Below are 22742 nucleotides of genomic sequence, written 5' to 3'. Positions count from 1 at the left end.
CTTCCTTGACCAGGTATTGAACCCGTGTCCCCTGCATTGGCAGGCGTATTCTTAACCATTGCGCCACCAGGGAAGTCCCAGCAGAGGTTTTTATAATCAAGGAAAGTGGTAGTAAACGCTCATCCTTACCTTGTACCTCTCTTTTTGGATTTTAACTGACTGTGGAATCCTAAAGTAACACCCTACTTAGCTCTAAGATGACTTCTTAAAAATTAAGTGTCTCTTAGTTCATCTTTAAATTTTAGATGATAGAGTATATCAGCTGTGCTAAAAAATATGATGGCAGCTGTCATAGAGTATTAGGAAGCCTCATCCACTAATGGGTGGATTAGAATATGTGGTTCTTAACCTTTTTGAGGCCATAGAACTTTTGGTGAAATTGAAGGCATGAATTTTGTTAAGCTTCCTCCTATCCCAACCCCTGCTCTAAAACACAATAAAATCATCCATATGCATATAAACAATAAGTTGGGCATTCATGAATGCCTTTATTTCAACTCCTGATCAATCCATGAAGAACTCCTGGGTAAGGAGATTTTTTTCTTTTGTATCATGGACCCTGGATGTTACCCAAATAATATGCCACATTTCCCCAGTGGGTTGATTGCCACTAGTATGCTATAAGTGGAGTAGGATTGATTGTGTTTAGTTGATCGAATTTGAAGGTCTGATTATTTAAGTAATAAAAGAACTTTAAAAAGGATTCGAGGAACAAAGACAGAGAGATCTTAATTCCAGACTTAGCTAAGTGCCTGAAGTTGAATGGCGCCTGTTAAAGTTTACAGTTGATTTAGAGAAAATATATAGTATAGTTTAATACCACTCAGCTGGCTCTAGCGACATTGAACATTTGCTTATTGATTTTTTTTAAGTCCAGATGTTAAAAAGCACTTAATAGCTGCAGAGAACCATCATTCAAAAATTTTTTGCATTATTCATCACAGAGGTAGTTAATGTGATACTAGTGTGGTGTGGGTAGCAGTGTAACTTTATATAGTGTATAATATGTCACAAATCATAGTAACAGAATACACACTTGTATTCAGCTTGATCCAAGATCACATTTTGTTATTTATACTTAGATTACTGGGCTCAAAAACTGTATACCAGGGCTTCCCTGGTGGCGCAGTGGTTAAGAACCCACCTGCCAGTGCAGGGGACATGGGTTCGAGCCCTGGTCCGGGAAGATCCCACATGCCACGGAGCAACTAAGCCTGTGCACCACAACTACTGAGCCTGTGCTCTACAGCCCGTACACCACAACTGCTGAAGCCCGCACACCTAGAGCCTGTGCTCCACAACAAGAGAAGCCACAACAAAGAGAAGCGCACGCACCACAATGAAGAGTAGCCCCTGCTCACCGCAACTAGAGAAAGCCCGCATGCAGCAACGAAGACCCAACACAGCCAAAAATAAAAAACAAACAAATAAATAAATAAATTTTTTTTTTTTAAAAACTGTATACCAAACACATATTTTTCCATTTTCTGTTTGTTTTGGGGTTTATATTGTATTTATATTAAGTTCATTAGCAGTTTTTTACAGTGTTATAAATATGCATACTCCCGAAAGAACTTTGGGAATCTGCAACTTTTGAATTTGCAAAGGAATAAGGTAAAGAAGAAATGAAGAGCTGTGCTTAAAACATGTAAAACCATTCAAATAGACTAAGTAAATCCCATACAGTACTCCCATCATCTTCGAGTTTACACTGCACATAATCTTTCAGGACTATTTGAAAGTCAACTTCAGAGGACACATGGGTGAATTTATAAGAACTCTAGTGACAAAGGTCATTTCTGAAAACTGTGCATTCTTTCTCCTTTTCTTGCTCTCTCTTCCACAGTAACCATCCAGCTGATCTTTTCAGTTTTACCTCTACCAAGTTTCACTTGAGTTTATTTGTAACACAAAGTTCACACTCTCAAGGAGACTGTAACTAATGCTCAGGGCCCTCTTTCTTCTCATCCAGATTACTTTAGATTCTGTGATTGATCTCCACGCCTTCAGACTCTTCTCCTATTTCCAATTTATTTATTTATTATTATTTTTTTAATAGATCTTTATTGGAGTATAATTGCTTCACAACACTGTGTTAGTTGCTGTTGCACAACAAAGCGAATCAGCCATATGCATACACATGTCTCCATATCGCCTTCCTCTTGAGCCTCCCTCCCACCCTCCCTATCCCACCCCCGTAGGTCATTGCAAAGCACCGAGCCGATCTCCCTGTGCTATGCTGCTGCTTCTCACCAGCCAACTGTTTTACATTCAGTAGTGTATATATGTTGATGCTACTCTCACTTCACCCCAGCTTCGCCCTCCCACCCCATTTCCTCAAGTCCATTTTCTGTGTCTACCTCTTTATTCCTGCCCTGCAACTAGGTTCCTCTGTACCTTTTTTTTTTTTAGATTCCATATATATTCGTTAGCATATGGTATTTGTTTTTCTCTTTCTGACTTATTTCATTCTGTATGACAGACTCTAGGTCCATCCACCTCACTACAAATAACTCAATTTCATTTCTTTTTATTGCTGAGTAATATTCCATTGTGTATATATGCCACATCTTCTTTATCCATTCATCTATCAATGGACATTTAGGTTGATTCCATGTCCTGGCTATTGTAAATAGAGCTGCAATGAACATTATGGTACATGTCTCTTTTTGAATTATGGTTTCCTCAGGGTACATGCTCAGTCGTGCTATTGCTGGGTCATATGGTAGTTCTATTTGTTGCTTTTTAAGGAACCTCCATACCATTTTCCATAGTGGTTGTATCAATTTACATTCCCACCAACAGTGCAGGAAGGTTCCCTTTTCACCACACCCTTTCCAGCATTTATTGTTTCTAGATTTTTTGATAATGGCCATTCTGACCGGCGTGAGGTGATACCTCATTGTAGTTTTGATTTGCATTTCTCTAATAATTAGTGATGCTGAGCATCTTTTCATGTGCCTCTTGGCTATCTGTATGTCTACCTTGGTGAAATGTCTGTTTAGGTCTTCCACCCATTTTTTAACTGGATTGTTTATTTTTTTGATATTGAGCTCCATGAGCTATTTGTATATTTTGGAGATTAATCCTTTGTCTGTTGTTTCATTGGCAAATATTTTCTCCCATTCTGAGGGTTGTCTTTTTGTCTTGTTTATGGTTTCCTTTGCTGTGCAAAAGCTTTAAGGTTAATTAAGTCCCATTTGTTTATTTTTGTTTTTATTTCCATTACTCTAGGAGGTGGGTCAAAAAAGATCTTGCTGTGGCTTATGTCAAAGAGTGTTTTTCCTATGTTTTCCTCTAAGAGGTTTATAGTGTCTGGTCTTACATTTAAGGCTTTAATCCATTTGGAGTTTATTTTTGTGTATGGTGTTAGGTAGTGTTCTAATTTCATTCTTTTACATGTAGCTGTCCAGTTTTCCCAGCACCACTTATTGAAGAGGCTGTCTTTTCTCCACTGTATGTTCTTGCTTCCTTGTTGTAAATTAGGTGCCCATATGTGTGTGGGTTTATCTCTGGGCATTCTATCTTGTACCATTGATCTATATTTCTGTTTTTGTGCCACTACCGTACTGTCTTGGTTACCGTAGCTTTGTGGTATAGTTTGAAATCGGGAAGCCTGATTCCTCCAACTCCGTTTTTCTTTCTCAAGATTGCTTTGGCTATTTGGGGTCTTTTGTGTTTCCATACGAATTGTAAAATTTTTTGTTCTAATTCTGTGAAGAATGCCATTGGTAGTTTGTTAGGGATTGCATTGAATCTGTAGATTGCTTTGAGTAGTATAGCCATTTTCACAATATTGATTCTTCCAATCCAAAACATGGTGTATTCCTCCATCTGTTTATGTCATCTTTGATGTCTTTCATCAGTGTTTTATAGTTTTCTGAGTACAAGTCTTTCACCTCCTTAGGCAGGTTTATTCCTAGGTATTTTATTTTTGTTGCAGTGGTAAATGGGAGTGTCTCCTTAATTTCTCTTTCTGATTTTTCATTGTCAGTGTATAAGAATGCCAGAGATTTCTGTGCATTAATTTTTATCCTGCAACCTTACCAAATTCATTGATTAATTCTAGTAGTTTTCTGGTGGCATCTTTAGGATTTTCTATGTATAGTATCATGTCATCTGCAAACAGTGACAGTTTTACTTCTTCTTTTCCAATTTGTATTCCTTTTATTTCTTTCTCTTCTCTGATTGCTGTGGCTAGGACTTCCAAAATTATGTTGAATAGTAGCAGTGAGAGTGGGCAACCTTGTCTTGTTCCTGATCTTCGAGGAAATGGTTTCAGTTTTTCACTATTGGGAACGATGTTGGCTGTGGGTTTGTCATATATGGCCTTTATTATGTTGAGGTAAGTTCCCTCTATGCTCATTTTCTGGAGAGTTTTTATCATAAATGGGTGTTGAATTTTGTTGAAAGCTTTTCCTGCATCTATTGAGATTATCATATGGTTTTTGTTACTTAATTTGTTAATGTGGTGTATCACATTGATTGATTTGCATATATTGAAGAATCCTTGCATCCCTGGGATAAATCCCACTTTATCATGGCGTAGGATCCTTTTAATGTGTTGTTGGATTCTGTTTCCTAGTATTTTGTTGAGGATTTTTGCATCTATGTTCATCAGTGATATTGGCCTGTAGTTTTCTTTTTTTGTGACATCTTTGTCTAGTTTTGGTATTAGGGTGATTGTGGCCTCATAGAATGAGTTTGGGAGTGTTCCTCCCTCTGCTGTATTTTGGAAGAGTTTGAGAAGGATAGGTGTTAGCTCTTCTCTAAGTGTCTGATAGAATTCACCTGTGAATCCATCTGGTCCTGGCTTTGTTTATTGAAGATTTTTAAGCCAGTTTCAATTTCAGTGCTTGTGATTGGTCTGTTTATATTTTCTATTTCTTCCTGCTTCAGTCTTGGAAAATTGTACCTTTCCAAGAATTTGTCCATTTCTTCATGGTTGTCCATTTTATTGGCACATAGTTGTTTGTAGTAGTCTCTTATAATCCTTTGTATTTCTGCAGTGTCAGTTGTGATTTCTTCTTTTTCATTTCTAATTTTATTGATTTGCGTCCTCTCCCTTTTTTTCTTGATGAGTCTGGCTAAGGGTTTATCAATTTTGTTTATCTTCTCAAAGAACCAGCTTTTAGTTTTATTGATCTTTGCTATTGTTTTCTTCGTTTTTATTTCATTTATTTCTGCTTTGATCTTTATGATTTCTTTCCTTCTACTGACTTTGGGTTTTCTTTGTTCTTTTTTCTCTAGTTGTTTTAAGTGTAGGGTTAGATCGTTTATTTGAGATTTTTCTTGTTTCTTGAGGTGAGATTGAATTGCTATAAACTTAGCAATTTCTTAGACCTGCTTTTGCTGCATCCCATAGGTTTTGGGTCATAGTGTTTTCATTGTCATTTGTTTCTATGTATTTTTTTATTTCTTCTTGGATTTCTTCAGTAATCTCTTGGTTATTTAGTATCTCACTGTTTAGCCTCCATGTATTTGTGTTTTTTACAGTTTTTTTCCTGTAATTGATTTCCAGCCTCATAGTGTTGTGGTCAGAAAAGATGCTTGATATGATTTCAGTTTTCTTAAATTTTCTGAGGCTTGATTTGTGGCCCAAGATGTGATCTACCCTGGAGAATGTTCCATGTGCACTTGAGTAGAAAGTGGATTCTGCCACTTGCAGGTGGAATGTCCTATAAATATCAATTAAATCTATCTGGTCTATTGTTGTCATTTAAAGCTTGTGTTTCCTTATTATTTTCTGTTTAGATGATCTGTCCATTGGTGTAAGTGGGGTGTTAAAGTCCCCTACTGTTATTGTGTTACTGTCGATTTCCCCTTTTATGGTTGTTTTAGCATTTGCCTTATGTATTGAGGTACTCCTGTGTTGGGTGCATAAATATTTATAATTGTTATATATTTTCCTTGGATTGATCCCTTGATCATTATGTAGTGTCCTTATCTCTTGTAACAGTCTTTATTTTAAAGTCTCTTTTACCTGATACGAGTATTGCTACTCCAGCTTTCTTTTGATTTCCATTTGTATGGAATATCTTTTTCTATCCCTTCACTTTCAGTCTGTATGTATCCCTAGGTCTAAAGTGGGTCTCTTGTAAGACAGCATATATATGGGTCTTGTTTTTGTATCCATTCAGCCAGTCTGTGTCTTTTGGTTGGGGCATTTAATTCCATTTACATTAAAGATTATTATCAATACGCATGTTCCTATTACCATTTTCTTAATTGTTTTGGGTTTTGTTTTTGTGAGTCTTTTTTCTTCTCTTTGTTTCCCTCCAGGAGAAGTTTCTTTAGCATTTGTTGTAAAGCTGGTTTGGTGATGCTGAATTCTCTTTAGCTTTTGCTTGTCTGAAAAAGCTTTTGATTTCTCCATCGAATCTGAATCAGATCCTTCTGGGTAGAATAATCTTAGTTGTAGGTGTTTCTCTTTCATCACTTTAAGTATATCCTTCCACTCCCTTCTGGCCTGCTGAGTTTCTGCTGAAAAAATCAGCTGATAACCTTATGGGGACTCCTTTGTATGTTATTTTTTGTTTTTCCCTCACTGCTCTTAGTATTTTTTCTTTGAATTTAATTTTTGTTAGTTTGATTAATATGTGTCTTGGTGTGTTTTTCCTAGGGTTTATCCTGTATGGGACTCTTTGTGCTTCCTGGACTTGGATGACTATTTCCTTTCCCATGTTAGGGAAGTTTTCAACTATAATCTCTTCAAATATTTTCTCAGACCCTTTCTTTTTCTATTCTTCTTCTGGGACCCCTATAATTCGAATGTTGGTGCATTTAGTGTTGTCCCAGAGGTCTCTGAGACTGCCTTCAATTCTTTTCATTCTTTTTTCTTTATTTTGCTCCTTGGTAGTTATTTCCACCATTTTGTCTTCCAGCTCACTTATTCGTTCTTCTCCCTCAGTTATTCTGTTATTGATTCCTTCTAGTGTATTTTTCATTTCAGTTATTGTGTTGTTCATCTGTGTTTGTTTGTTCTTTAATTCTTCTAGATCTTTGTTAAACATTTCTTGTATTTTCTCAATCGTGCCTCCATTCTATATCTGAGATTCTGGATCATCTTTACTATCATTACTCTGAATTCTTTTTCAGGTAAATTACCTATTTCCTGTTCATTTATTTGGTCTTGTAGCTTTTTACCTTGCTCCTTCATCTGTGACATACTTTTTTTTTAACATCTTTATTGGAGTATAATTGCTTTACAATGGTGTGTTAGTTTCTGCTTTATAACAACGTGAATCAGCTATACATATACATATATAAAAATATGGAATGCTTTACGAATTTGCATGTCATCCTTGCGCAGGGGCCATGCTAATCTTCTCTGTATCATTCCAATTTTAGTATACATGCTGCCGCAGTGAGCAGTGTGACATATTTTTTTGCCATCTCATTTTTTTTTTTTTTTTAATGGGATTGTGTTCCTGTCTTACTGGTTGTTTGGCCTGAGTCTTCCAACACTGGGGTTTGTAGGCTATTGGGTAGAGCTGGGTCTTGGTGCTGAGATGAGGAACTCCATGAGACCTCGCTCCGATGAATATTCCCTGGGGTCTGAGGTTCTCTGTTAGCCAGTGGTTCGGACTCGGAGTTCCCACCACAGGAGCTTCGGCCTGACCCCAGGCTCGTGAACCAAGATCCCACAAGCCGCCTAGGGTGGCAAAATAAAAAAAGAACAATAACAAAGTAAAAAATAAAATTAGACTAGGAAACTAACAGATATGTTAGGAAGAATATAAAAATGAAAATATAGATGAATCAGCAACCAGAAGGTACATCAGTACCACAATAGTAAAAAAGAGGAGGAAGGAAAAGAAAAACAAAGGGTGGGGGGAAGGCCTTTGCTGTGGAGGGTGGGGCCTAAGCATTGGTGAGGTTTGGTTGGTGGGCAGGGACAATGCTCAGGACCCACAGGGCTGGAAAAGGCCCTGTGGGCTGTGGGGGGGTGGAGCTTAGGCTCAAGGAACAGAAGGGGCCCAGGCGTGCCCCCCACCCCTGGTCTCAGAGGGCAGCAGACCTCACCTGGGAGCCCAGCAGGCTTCCTGGGCTCAAATGGGTGGGGCAAACGCCCTCCTCTCCTCTCCTCCGGTCTGGGAGGGCCCCTCCCACCTGCCTCTCCTGATCTCCTCGGCCTCCCTCCTATACCTCCAAGGACCCACGTGGCCTGGAGGGGATTTTGAGGGCAGGGCATTGGCCTGGGAGCTCATCAGGCTCCCCAGGTCCAAATGGGCAGGGCAATTGCCCTCCACTCCTCTCCCACTCTTCCCAGAGAGTCCCTCCCGCCTGCCTCTCCTGATCTCCCTGGCCTCAGGGGCACCGATCCTATCTGGCCTCCACTTCTCCTCCCGCCTCAGTCCCCACTACATCCTACCAATTCACTCTGGGGTTCCTCCCGTCTCCTTGGGTGTCAGAGTCTCCCACCAGTGGCCGGCAGTCACCCTAGTTGTGGGGAGATGCTAACCCCACATCTTCCCACACTGGCATCTTGACTCCACCTCAGTTCTAATTTATGATGCTGTGAGAATAACTTTTCTAAAGCACAGCTCTCATCAGATCACTTTTCTGTTTAAAATTCCTCAACAGTTCTTCCTTGGCTTCAAAATAGTCCCAACTCTTTAACCTGGCATTTGAGTCTCTCTACAATATGGCTCCAAGCTATCTTTTCTGTTTTACCACTATCCCCTTTTGCAATCTACAGTCTCACCAGGCTTAACTAATTTAAGGCTGTATAGCTGTTACTTTCCCATCTTGATGCCTCTGCTCATTGAGTTCCCTCATCTAGAATGTCCATTCCTCTGTCATTTAAATTGCCATCAGATACAAGTCACAAAAAAACCCTATTCCACCAGTTTAAACAAAAACAGTATTTATTTTCTCACTTATCAAGAAACCCTAATATAAAGTAGCTCCTGGATTGGTTAATTCAAAGACCTAGCAGATCCCTCTTTCAAACTCATTGGGTCAATATTAGCTCACATTCCCCTTCTTACACCTACACTGGCAGAGGGGATGTGATTACTGTGATTGGTTTAGATGAGACTAACCAGGATTGACTCCTGAGTCATTTCAGGGAGTGGTAGCCACCAAAACAAAATTAGGGCACTACTGGCATAGTAAAAAGTAGGAATAGCATTTGGATAATCAGCCAGTAGTTTCTGCCACATCTTTTATTTCTGCATGTCTAAATTTGAGGTCTCCTTAAAGGTCCACCTCAAATACCATCTCATCCATAAAGTTAACCTAAAGAAATTCTTTTGGCTCTTCTAAACTCCAAAAGCACTTTATTTATACTTCATGATTAAGTTTTACATTATGAATAAAATTATTTATTTAGGTTCTCAGTTTCCCTAGTAGATAGTAAGCTCCTGAGAGCAGGAACTCTGTCTAGATTCATCCTTGTATCTCTTATAGCCTGTAATGCTTAGTACCTGGTAAGAACTCAATATATGTTGAGTGAACAAAAATCTGTTGAAGAAATATTCTCATTTTAAATGACTGGGATAGGTTGAAGCTTTTCTTGTGTATTGATATAGTATAGTACCTAAATTACATTCTCCATCTTTGTTTTATAAATTACTCAGCTCACATCGAAGGGGCCAGCAGAAATTGTAGAAAACTGTAGGAATATGAATGTAGCAGATTTCTGATCCCTTAGTTTTCTGTTGCTCTTCTTTGGCAAACACAGAATTAATGTTTGATTTTACTATTAGTCAAAATAATTTTTTTTGCCTCAGTATCTCTAACCATTATATCTTTATGGTGATTAAACATCATCCTTAAAATAAGATTCTAAGTTAGAAAAACAAAAGTATTAAAAACATAGGCAATCAGACCTTTCATTTGTATAATTTTTCTTGATTTTAGATCTAAAGAAATGTTTTATTTGCATTTCTTAGTTTCTTTTTGAAAGACTCTATGAGAAGTTAGTGTTAACATTAGGAAAAAAGAATTAAAGTCCAGTATAAAAAGCTGATAGTAGACTGAAATTTTATATTTCTTAATCTTAAGCAACTAAAAGCCAATTTACAGTAAGACCTTATCTTGAGTATCTGCTATCTGCTGTGGCGGTTATACTCAAACATTATAAAAAATAATCTAAATAATGTTTAAATCATGAGCTTTGCTCTTTTTTTTTTTAATAGCATTTTTATTTATTTATTTATTTATTTATTTGGCTGTGTTGGGTCTTCGTTTCTGTGCGAGGGCTTTCTCTACTTGTGGCAAGCGGGGGCCACTCTTCATCGCGATGCGCGGGCCTCTCAGTATCGTGGCCTCTCTTGTTGCGGAGCACAGGCTCCAGATGCGCAGGCTGAGTAGTTGTGGCTCACGGGCCTAGTTGCTCCGCGGCATGTGGGATCTTCCCAGACCAGGGCTTGAACCCGTGTCCCCTGCATTAGCAGGCAGATTCTCAACCACTGTGCCACCAGGGAAGCCCCTAAATAATGTTTAAATGGAATATTTTGTGAGAATAATATTAGAAAAATTAATGGGTTAATTAAAATTATGGACTAAGGTGGCTGTTAAGAAGCTTCATGAATTATATTACTTTCATCCATCTTTTTACTTAGACCAACACCTTGGAGTCATCATTGACTTCTCTTTTTCTCTTATACCCACCCCACAGTCAGTATATGAGTGAATCCTGTCAGGTTTCTCTTCAAAATATATTCAGAATGTGACCAGCTCTTACCATTGTCACTACTATCACTTTATTCCTAGCAACCGTCATCTCTCACTGGGATTATTCCAATAGCCTTCTAACTCGTCTGCCTGCTTCTGCCCTTGTCCCCATTCTGTCTAGTCTCAGCACAATAACCAGTCTATTCCACTCATAATCTGAAATGAAGTTAGATCTTATTACTCCTTGGCTCAAAACCCTGCAGTGACTTGCCATGCCCTTGGAGTAAAAACCAAAGTCATTACTATGAACAGCAAAGTTCTATACATTCTGTCCCCACCTCACTCCCTAACCCTATCTTCAACCACTCCTCTCTCTCTCATTCTGTTCCAGCCACCCTTGGCTCCTTGCCAGGTTCACTTCTGCCTTTGCACTTGACTGTCATCCTGGAATGCTCTTTCCCCCAGATATCCATAAGACTGATTCGTGCACCTCTTTAGTTCCTAAGTGTCACCTACTCTGTGAGGCCTTCCCTGTAGCCTTTCAGCATTTTCTCTCCTCTGTTTAATATTCTCCATAGCACTTACTTCCATCTTATTAATCTGTATTTTATTTGTCTGTCTCTCCTACCTATAGTGTAACCTCCATGAAGACAGGGATTTTTGTCTGGTTTTTACACACTATGTCACCAGTGCCTAGAGCAATGCACATAGTACCTGTAACACCCACATAATGGGTACTCGATAAATATTTGTTGTGTGAATCGTATGATTATAATAATTACAGTTTGTAGCGAATATAACAAAAAAGAAGACTCATGGATATAGAGAACAAACTAGTGGTTACCAGTGGCAGAGGTGGGTGGGTAGGGGCAATATAAGGGGAGGGGATTAAGAGGTACAAACTATGAGGTATAAAATAAGCTACAAGAATATATTGTACAACACAGGGAATATAGCTAATATAATAACTATAAATGGAGTATAACCTTTAAAAATTGTGAATCACTATATTGTATACCTGTAACTTATATTGTACTTCAACTATACTTCAATTTTAAAAATTGCAGTTTGATAAGCTTTGCTATTAAATACTAAGTTTATATGAATTATTCCCTAATTTCTTCTGAACTGTGCAGTTCCAAAGGAAGACTGGCCCAGTTTCCTCAGCCCTGAAAGTCTTATTTTGTAAGCCTGTATAAATTCCTGTCACCTTTAATTCTATTTATTTGTTCTCTACCCCATGTATAGTCTTTTATTACAAAGAATCTTACATATTTGCGTCTCCATAGAGACCTTACCTTCCCCAAATTTAATCAATTTTCTGATTATTAGAGATGGTTCTACCATTTTCACAGTATGGAATCTGATTCATACTTGATTCTGTTTTTTCTCTTACTGCCTTCTCAAGTAATAATAAATGCTAGGGCTTCCCTGGTGGCACAGTGGTTGAGAATCTGCCTGCCAATGCAGGGGACGTGGGTTCGAGCCCTGGTCTGGGAGGATCCCACATGCCGCAGAGCAACTCGGCCCGTGAGCCACAATTGCTGAGCCTGCGCGTCTGGAGCCTGTGCTCCGCAACGAGAGGCCGCGATAGTGAGAGGCCCGTGCACCGCGATGAAGAGTGGCCCCCGCTCGCCGCAACTAGAGAAAGCCCTCGCACAGAAACGAAGACCCAACACAGCCATACATACATACATACATACATACATACATACATAAAATAAAAAGAATGTAAGCAGACAAGAATCTCATTAAAAAAAAAAAAAGCTTCATTGTTGCATTTTAAAAAATTAAAAAATTTAAAAAAATAAATGCTAGTTACAAATATTATTATTTTATTCAAAATATTGAAATGTTGCTATAATCATGTTTTTTTAATATAACCTAACTATTGTACTTCACTTTCTCATGTCTCCAGATTGTAAGTTTTGGTATATAATACAACTTAAGATATTCAAGGAAATCTGTTGTTTCAGTTATAGTAGAATGGCATGTGGTTGTTGGATTCAAATAAATCTTTAAATAAAAAATTCTTGAGGGGCTTCCCTGGTGGTCCAGTGGGTAAGACTCCGCACTCCCAATGCAGGGGGCCTGGGTTCGATCCCTGGTCGGGGAACTAGATCCCACATGCATGCTGCAACTAAAGATCCCATGTGCCACAACGAAGATCCTGCATACCGCAACTAAGACCCGGCACAGCCAAAATAAATGATAAATGAATAAATAAATAAATATTTTTTAAAACTGAACCTTAATTTAAAAGAAAAGAAATTCTTTAAATAAATTAAAATGAAAAGGATTGTCAATACTGATCTCTAAAATTAATTTCTTAATTCTGGGAAAGTTGCCTGACCTCAACAACTAAACAGGATGATGGCTAATCGACCCTACAGGTTATTTTGAGTATCACATGAGATAATATTGTGTATTTTGAACCCCACAGATGTAGGGGACATGATATTATTCATTTGCTCAGACTCTTGCTCTCTTGTTAGGTAATTTGCAAACTTTGAAAACTTCTGTTTCCTAGGATGTTTGACTAAATATTTGTTCCCCTTTTTTGGGAAAAATCGATCAGAAAAATTATCAACTTTGTTTTTCATTTTCTTTGTATTTTTAGATTAACAAAAGCAGTGGCATTGTGGAAGCATCACGGATCATGAATTTGTACCAGTTTATTCAGCTTTATAAAGACATTACAAGTCAAGCAGCAGGAGTATTGGCACAGAGCTCCACCTCTGAAGACCCTGATGAAAACTCATCATCTGTAACATCTTGTCAGGCTAGTCTTTGGATGGGAAGGTATACAGTGCATAAATACCATGTTTCTCTTATTTTCCAACATGCAAACTACTGAAATCGCATTAATGTTTTTGCTGGTGTTCTCCGTGACATCTTAAATCACATTACTTTTTGTCTCAGTTGATATTATATCCCAGATCTGCTTTTGGATTATTCTGTGTTTCAGGACATTGTTAGAGTGCCAAATTAAAGAAAAACTAAAGTGGCTCACACGAGGTAATATTTCTGTCAATCTAGTTTCCATGAATCCACTCTCTGCTCTACCTGCTTGCATTTAATGACAAAGGATATAGTTAATACCCCTCTTATAATAGGCATTTAGGTTCTTAGACAATCAAAGCTCTTCAGGGAATTAGGTCCAAGAATCTGGCAAAACCATTCCAGTTTTTCTTAAAGGTATCTGACTAATTGGAGCATTAACATTGTAAATACTGTCTCCAGGACTTGGCAGTCCATTCAGGAATGAACAAGTAGTTGGTGCACATATTGCATGTACTGAGTTACCAGAAGGAAATGAAGTCAGACAGCGTTTTCTGTAATGGTGCTTGTTTACTCAGGCCTAATATATTATTGTTCTATCTAAACTTTCTTTTCCTTCTCTATAATGCTTTTGGCATGTGAAAGCTCCCACCTGTTGCCATTTGACAACCATGACCATAATTTAACTTTATAAATCCCTCATTGGAAAAAGGCTTATGTGGGTCCAGACATGTTGACATCCTGTCTTATTGTCATACAGGGCAGACAGCACAAATCTGAATTGACAGTGTCTTTTAACTTGAAGTTAAGAATATGGTTAACAGGAACTTCTTTTTTATTGCTCCATTTACAGTTGCATTTTCCGATCCATTCTTAACCAACTGGTTTCCAAATACTATGTTGTAGTAAGATTGTATTTTAACTTATCATTTTGTTTTTATCTTTAATAGGATTGCTTGGTTTTCTACGTTTGGGCTATACAAGTGTTGCTGATGAAATGCCAAATGAGTTTTAGAGTATTATAGGCAGGATTCTGGCTTATCTTTCCTGTATTTTGTAAAGTTAATCTTTCAAAGACAGGCATCTGATTTTCTGCTTTTTTCCCCTCTCCCTCTTCAGAATGGTGATTTTTTTTTTTTGAGTATTTTGAAAGTTGAGAATAGTATTTACTAGTACATAGTATTTACTAAGCTCGATGGTAGCAAATTAATTGAAAGTAATACTTTTTTCTTATTGCCGTCATTGTAATGAAGGAGGTAAGAGTGTTATTCCTTTTCATGTGCCCTTGAGACTGGGAAACTCAATGCCTGATTGGTAGGTTAGGGCTGCTTCTTGCCTTTGTATGTTTTGGGGGTTTTTTTGTTACACCTTGATATACTTAGTTCATAGAAAAACAGACTTTTCAAGTTGAGAGGGATCTTAAGAGGTATTTATTTGGTCAGGCTTACATCTGGTGCCTATTTCTATTAGTGGTTTATATTTATTAAATACCTGTAGGGTATTAGGCTATTAGGCATCGTGATGAGTGCTTTACATGTATAAGTTCATTAAATCACAACAACCCCATAGGAATACAATTATTGGTTCATTACAGATGCAGAAACTGAGGTTTACACAAATAAATGACACGGCTAGAAATTGGCCTAGCTGAGATTCACATTCTGACCTGTCTGGCAATACAGCCATGCTTGCAACCTCTGCATTAGTACTCTCTGGTGCAGGAAGATCCTGTACTAGAGTGCTTCTTAAACTTTAATATTCACTGGTTTTGAGAAGGAGCTTGAGATTCTATCAGGTTCCCAGGTGTTGTCACTACTGCTCATCCATGGATAGCACTTTGCATAGTGAGACTTACCACATTTAGCCAAGTGGTGGTCCAGCTTGTACATGAACACCTGCAGCTGTAAGGGACTCACTGCCTCAGAAAGGCAAGCCTTTTGATTCACAAATAGCTTTAATCACTATATAATTTTCCCTTTTGCATTATTTTCCTCGGAGCCAAAATCTGGCTCTCCTGAGGCAGCACAGCACAGATTCTAGAACCAAATTGCCTGTGTTCAAATCCTGGCTCTACTCCTTACTATGTCACTCTGGACAAGTTATTAAACTCTCTTTCCTCAGTTTCCTCATCTTTTAAAAGAGGATGACAATGATAAGATCTACTTCATAGGACTCTTGGGAGAGTTAAGTGAGTTAATATATGTAAAATGCTTGGGGGCTTCCCTGGTGGCACGGTGGTTAAGATTCCACCTGCCAATGCAGGGGACACGGGTTGGAGCCCTGGTCCGGGAAGATCCCACGTGCCACGGAGCAACTAAGCCCATGTGCCACAACTACTGAGCCTGCGCTCTAGAGCCCATGAGCCACAACTGAAGCCCGCGTGCCTTGAGCCCGTGCTCCACAATAAGGGAAGCCACTGCAATGAGAAGCCCGCGCACCACAACTAAGAGTAGCCCCCGCTCGCCTCAACTAGAGAAAGCCCGCGCACAGCAATGAAGACCCAATGCAGCCAAAAATAAATAAGTAAAATAAATAAAATGCTTGGAACAGTGCCTGGCCCATAAAAAAAAAAAAGTCTGTAAAAGTTAACTATCATTATTCTTAAATTATTACTGTATTCTACTTATTTCAGTGGCAGTGCCCTCTGGAAATCCACCAAACAAGTCTGTTCTCTCTTTCAGCCCTTCAAATACTTGAAAACAGTAATCAAATTCTCACTGAGCCTCTGTTCTCCAGGATAAGCCTCCCCAGTTCCTTCGGCCTTTGTTTGTATAGGCCTCTTCTATATCCCAGAGGCTTTCCTGGATGATCTTTTATTTGTCAATTTGTCTTTCAGGGTAGGGGGCAGGGAACTGAATTCTCCACTTTACAAGTGGTCTAATAAGGACAAACAGAGCAAGACTCTTCCTCCTTCCTTCTTCTGGTCACTGTATTGCTAGGAAGGTAGCAAGAAAATCAAGTGAACATAGTACAGCTTCCACTGGCTGCTTCTGTGTCTCCTGTTCTTTCTTTTACCTACATCCAGAATGCTGTTCTTTGTAACCCTCTACTCCTCAGTTTTAAACTCTAACCTTCAGGACTCTGTCACTCTTTATGGAGTCAATTACATTCTCTGTTACTGACACCCAAGTCCATATCCTTAGGCATAAATTGTAAACTCCTCAAGAGCAGAGACCCTAGTTCTTCTGGGTCTGGCACAATACGTGGCACCTAAAAGGCACTTAAACATTTAAATGAATAGATACAGAAAAATTCAAATACATTAGATCCACATCCATCTAGGGTTTCATTCAGTTTCCCCATTTCAATTCGGGGGCTGCCCTCTTTTATGCATTACTAAAGCATAGCATTTAATCTATTACCACATCCTGATGATTTGTCTTTTTTAATGCCACTTAGACCCTAATTATCTCCCAGGTGAATTGCTGAAATAAGGATCTGATTGGTGTTCCTCCCTCTAGACTGTCCTTCATACTGCTCTCCCAATTAATCTCCTACAGCATTATTTCCAATGGGGGTTCACTTTCCCCTTGATTAAACTCTGTCAGAACAAGTTTAAACTTATTATTTTGACATACGAGGATCAGATTATCTCTGCTATACTTAAGCAATCTTTTCTCTTATTTTTCTCCCCGGAGCATGATGCTAGCCTCCTGTTACACACATATACAGAGTTTTTTTTTTTTTTTTTTTTAATTTATTTATTTATTTTTGGCTGTGTTGGGTCTTCGTTTCTGTGCGAGGGCCTTCTCTAGTTGCGGCAAGCGGGGGCCACTCTTCATCGCGGTGCGCAGGCCCCTCACTATCGCGGCCTCTCTTGCTGCGGAGCACAGGCTCCAGACGCGCAGGCTCAGTAATTGTGGCTCACGGGCCCAGCTGCTCCGCGGCATGTGGGATCCTCCCAGACCAGGGCTCGAACCCGTGTCCCCCGCATCAGCAGGCAGACTCTCAACCACTGCGCCACCAGGGAAGCCCACACATATACAGAGTTTTGAGGGGTTTTTTTCCTACCTCTATAGCTTTGTTTATTCACATAGAATGTCCTCTGTCGACATCCTATCATTTTTTCTACCTCATCTTTCCAACAAGTTTGAAATATACTCATTTCTTCATTCTTTACTTAGCACTTACTACATGTAATGCACATTTGACATTTGCTTATCTTCTGTATACAAATTGACAGATTTTAAAGTACTATATAATGTCTTATATACAGTGGTATAAGCACAGAAGGGAATAAAAACATGTTAGAAAAAAAAAAACATGTTAGAGATAGTTCCTACCCTCAAGAAGCTTATAGTCTAGTGGCTATACTTTGAAACATTTAATTTTTGTATAATTATAAAAGTAGTACATGCTTGATGAAGTAAACCTAAAAATTACAGAATAGCACAAAGATTAAAAGCAAATTAAAATCATTTCAAGAAACATGTATTGAGAACCTAAGACAAACTCCTTGTATTCAAAGAGCTTACAGTTTATGGATAGACCAACCAATAAATAACCAATTAAAATACAGTATTTAAGTCCTTTAATTGAGGAAAATGTTGGTTTTGAGAGCATAGAGAAGATGATATCTTGAGCTGAGTAACTGAGGTTAGAGTTTACCAAACTCACAAGGGTATGCCAGGAAAGGAAAACACCACATACAAAGGTCCTTGGCTCATTCAGGGGCATTCTAAATTGTGGCTGGAGTAGAAGGTTCAAAATCTCCTTTCTTCCCAAGATGAAAGAGCTCTTTGAGGACAAATAACTTTGCTTTCTAACTCTTTTGTATTTCATATAGCAAGCACCTGATCCTTAAGACTAAGCTATTCTTTCACTTACATGCCCATTATCAGCAGTAGCATAACAAGACCCTGATGGCAGGGTCCCTATTTTAGAAAGCTTTGTATCCTGCATGGTGAATAAATCATATATTGGTTGAATTCATTTATAAAATTTCAATATGATTAAAATGAGCTAAGTTATTTTCCAGTTTTGGTCCATATTTTCCTTTTAACCATCTCAGGATTTATCTTTTATCCAGTCGTTTCTTTATGGAATTTGCCCCTCTAGTACTTCTTCCCTAATACATTTGCTATCCCTAAAAGATAAGTTAATTTACTCTGATACTGCATGAGTCATATTGTGCTTTATGTTGAGGGCACATAGATGCTTGATAATGCTTTTTAAGGCAATGGAAACAAAGTTTACTGCACAGTGACAATAGAGAATATCATTGCTCCAGCTCAGTTTTCACATTGCAGGGTAAAGCAGCTGACTGACGAGGAGGAGTGCTGTATCTGTATGGATGGTCGAGCTGACCTCATCCTGCCTTGTGCTCACAGCTTTTGTCAGAAGTGCATTGACAAGTGGTAAGTAATCTGCTGCCTTCATGGGTTAGGCCAAGATCACGAGGGAGAGTGTATATGAATAAACTTCAAAAAAAATGCAAAAATATTATAGTTAAGTATAAGAGGTTTTGTTCTTTAGTACTTTGGATTTTATGACATGCTTCCTACTGGTTAAAATATTTTTATACCTAAAGTTTATAAAATGTGGGGATGTATCTTAGTTTTGACAATTTACTTTTGCTGTAAGGAGATTTGTGCCTGACTGGAGTCTAGAATCAAACATTCCCCCTTTTCTTCTATTTTCCTCCTCATTTCCACTTTTTTCCTCCATATATGATTAGAAAGAATAATACGAATCCTTGAATATTGAATATTGGACCTGGAGAGAACTTTAGAGAACAGCTAGTCAAGCTCATTATTTTACAAAATAAGAATCAAGCGTTTAGGAGAATTTATAATTGACATACAATATGTCAATTATAACTACATATATTTAAAGTACAATTTGATATATTTTGATATATGTATATACCCATAAAAATCATCATCACAATCTAGGTAATGAACAAATCTGTCACTCCCAGAAGTTACCTCAGGCCCACTGTAAGGTCTCCTTCCCCCCACCCCTTCTCCTAGTCCCCAGACAACCACTAATATGCTTTCAATCACTATAAAATCATTTGGATTTTCTATAATTTTTATAAATGGAATCATACAGTATGTACTCTTTTTTTGTCTGGCTTTTTTCATTCATTATAATTATTTCAAGATTTACTTATGTTGTTTTATGTATCAGTAGCTCCTTCCTTTTTATTACTGAGTAGTATTCATTGTATGGATATACCACAGCTTATTTATTATCCATTCACCCGTTGATGGACATTAGGTTGTTTTCAATTTTTGGCTATTACAAATAAAGCTGCCTTTCTATATACTTTAAATATACATTTGTGGACAACTGCTTTTATGGACATACATTTTGGTTTTTTCTTGGATAAATAACTAGAAGTGGAATGGCTAGATCATACGGTAGGTATATGTTTAACTTTTTAAGAAACTGCCCACTGTTTTCAGAAGTGGCTGTGCCATTTTACACTCCCACCAGCAGTGTATGAGAGCTCCACTTGCCACACAACCTTGCCAGTACTTGGTATTTGTCAGTCCTTTTAATTGTAGCCATTCTACTAGATGTGTAGTGGTATCTCACTGTGGTTTTAGTTTGCCTTTCCCTCCTGACTGATGATGCTGTGCATCTTTTCTTATGCTAATTTTCCATCGTATGTATTTCATCTTTGGTGAAGTATTCATTCAGATCTTTTGCCCATTTCTTTATTGGGTTGTTTTGTATTAAGTTTTGAGTGTTCTTTATGTATTATGGATACATGTCCTTTATCAGATATATGATTTTCAAATATTTTCTCCCACTCTGTGATTTATCTTTTCATTCTCTTAAGAATGTCTTTCAAAGAGTAGATGTTTTTAATTTTGTTGAAGTCCAATTTCTCAGTTTGTGATTAATGGATAATGATTTTTTACTGTCATATCTAAGAAATCTTTGTGTAACCCAAGGTCACAAAGGTTTTCTTCCATTTTTTCTTCCAAAAGATTTATAGTTTTTAGGTTTTACATTTTGGTCTATGATCTATTTTGAGTTAATTTTTGTATACGCTGTGACGTGTGGATCAAAAAAATTTTATTTTATGCTTACATGGCTTTCCAGTTGCTCCAGCACAATTTGTTGAAAAGACTGCCTTTTCTTCACTAAATTGCCTCTTCACCTTTGTTAAAAATCAGTTGTTAAAGCACAGGTGAGTCTATTTCTGGACTCTATTCTGTTCCATTGACCTATTGTCTATTTCACACCAATACCACACTACATAGGTTAGTGTAGCTTTGTAAGTCTTAAAATCAGGGAGTGTTAATCCTCCAACTTTGTTCTTTTTCAAAGTTGTTTTGGCTTTTCTAGATCTTTTGCATTTCAGTGTGAATTTTATAATCAACTTGTCAATTTCTACAAAAACGCTATAAGAATTTTTTTTTTTTCGCTATAAGAATTTTGATTGGGATTGCATTAAATAATTTTGAGAGTGTTAACTTCTAAACAATATTGTCTTCCAACCCACATCACAGTATATTTCTCCATTTATTTAGGTCTTCTTTAATTTCTGTCATCAATATTTGTAGTTTCCCGTGTTGCATATCCTTGACAGATTGATCCCTAAGTATTTTATAATTTTTATGCTACTTTAAATGGTATTTTTAAATTTCAGTTTCTGATTATTGTATTTCTGTGTACTAGCAATAAACAGATTTTGTGTATCAATCTATCCTGCAACCTTACTGATTTATTTATTAGCTCTGATAGCTTTTTTGTAGATTCCATAGGATTTTATCAAGTGTCTGAAAAACACTTTTGAAAGATATTTTTTCTGGATATAGAATTCTAGACTGATAATATTTTTTCTCTCAGTACTTTAATGACGTTGCTTCCCCCTTTCTTGCTTACATCATTTCCTATGAGAAATCTGCTCTCATCCTTATCTTTTTTCGTCTGTAGGTAATGTGCCTTTTTTTCTCTGGCTGCTTTTAAGGTTTTTTCCCTTTATCAGTGATTTTGAGCAATTTGATTGATGTGTGTTAGTTTTCCTCATGTTCCTTGCACTTAGGGTTCATTGAGCTCCTTGGATTTGTAGGTTTATAGTATCATCAGTTTTGGAAATTTTTCAGCCAGTATTTTCTCAAATATTTTTTTCTGTTTTCTTTTGTCCCCTCTCCTTTTGAGACTCCAGTTACTCATGTACCAGACCACTTTAGGTTGTCCCACAGTTCACTGATGCTATTTTCTTTCTTTTTTGAGTCATTTTCTCTGTATTTCATTTTGGATAGTTAATATTGCTATATCTTTTCAAATTCACTAATCTTTTTTTCCTGCAATGTCTAACTTGCCATTAATCCCACCCAGTGTATTTTTTTCTTCAGATATCTTAGTTTTCATCCAGAAGTTTAAATTTTTAATATCTTCTAATCTCTGCTTAATATGTTTGTCTTTCCTCTACTTTTTTAATATATGGAATATAGTTATCATAACCTTTCATTTTCTTGCTGCTAATTCTAATATCTGTTGTGAGTTCTGCATTACTTTTGATGGATTTTTCCTCTTCATTTTCGGTTGTATTTTTATACTTCTTTGTATGACTGGTAGTTCTTAACTGGGTGCCAGACATTGTGATTTTTTTACCTTTTGGGGTACTGGATATTTTTGTATACGTATAAATATTCTTGAGCTTTGTTCTGGAATATAGTTACTTGGAAACAGTTTGATCCTTTTGAGTCTTGCTTTTATGGTTTGTTAGGCAGGACCAGAACGATGTTTAGTTTAGAAGCTAATTATGCCCCACTAATGAGGCAAGACTTCAGAGTACTCTACCCAATGCTCCATGAATTATGAGGTTTTCCACTCTGGCTGGTGGGAACAGGCAATGTCCCAGGCCCTGTGTGAGCTTTGGTTACTGTTCCTTCAAATCCTTTTGGGTGATTCCTCAGCCTCGAGTCGTTTCCTCACATGCACACACTGATCATTACTCTACTGAATATATCTACAGGGACCTTCAGTAGACTCTGGGATTCTCCCTTTGTGTAGTTTTCTCCTTTGCAGTACTCCACCCTATGAACTCTAGCTGCCTTGGCTTCCCAAGGTCCTCAGCTCTGACTTGTCAACTCAGGGAGTCTACCGGGCTCCATCTCAGTCTCCCCTGCTTGCTCTGTAGCCTGGAAACTCTCAAGGGCAGTAAGCTGGGCAATTATAGGGCTCACCTTCTGTTGCTTCCTATCTCTCCAGGGTTATAATCTTTTGTCATCTTATGCTTAGTGTTGAAAACCATTATTTCATGTATTTTGTCCAGTGTTTTAGTTGTTTCAAGTGGGAAGATAAATCTGGTCCCTATTGGCCAGAAACAGAAATTGACTGTTTTAAAATTGTGACTTTTGTGCACAGAAAAGCAC

The 22742-nt window shown here is 37.7% G+C and overlaps 1 protein-coding gene and 1 non-coding gene across 2 annotated transcripts in view; one reads left to right on the top strand and one right to left on the bottom strand.

Moving 5' to 3' along the window:
* Positions 1 to 22742, top strand: part of RNF141 (ring finger protein 141) — a 61326-nt gene that overhangs the window by 34699 nt on the left and 3885 nt on the right. Inside the window, 2 exon segments of the mRNA XM_036861315.1 lie at positions 13244 to 13425; positions 18654 to 18761. Of these exon segments, the coding sequence (XP_036717210.1) occupies positions 13244 to 13425; positions 18654 to 18761 (290 nt within the window).
* Positions 7268 to 7374, bottom strand: LOC118900327. The gene has a single exon (XR_005021106.1). It is a non-coding gene; the product is annotated as a U6 spliceosomal RNA (small nuclear RNA).

This window comes from Balaenoptera musculus, chromosome 8, assembly GCF_009873245.2.
Source record: "Balaenoptera musculus isolate JJ_BM4_2016_0621 chromosome 8, mBalMus1.pri.v3, whole genome shotgun sequence".
Taxonomy (NCBI): Eukaryota; Metazoa; Chordata; class Mammalia; order Artiodactyla; family Balaenopteridae; genus Balaenoptera; species Balaenoptera musculus.
This window is presented reverse-complemented; position numbering and strand designations above follow the sequence as displayed.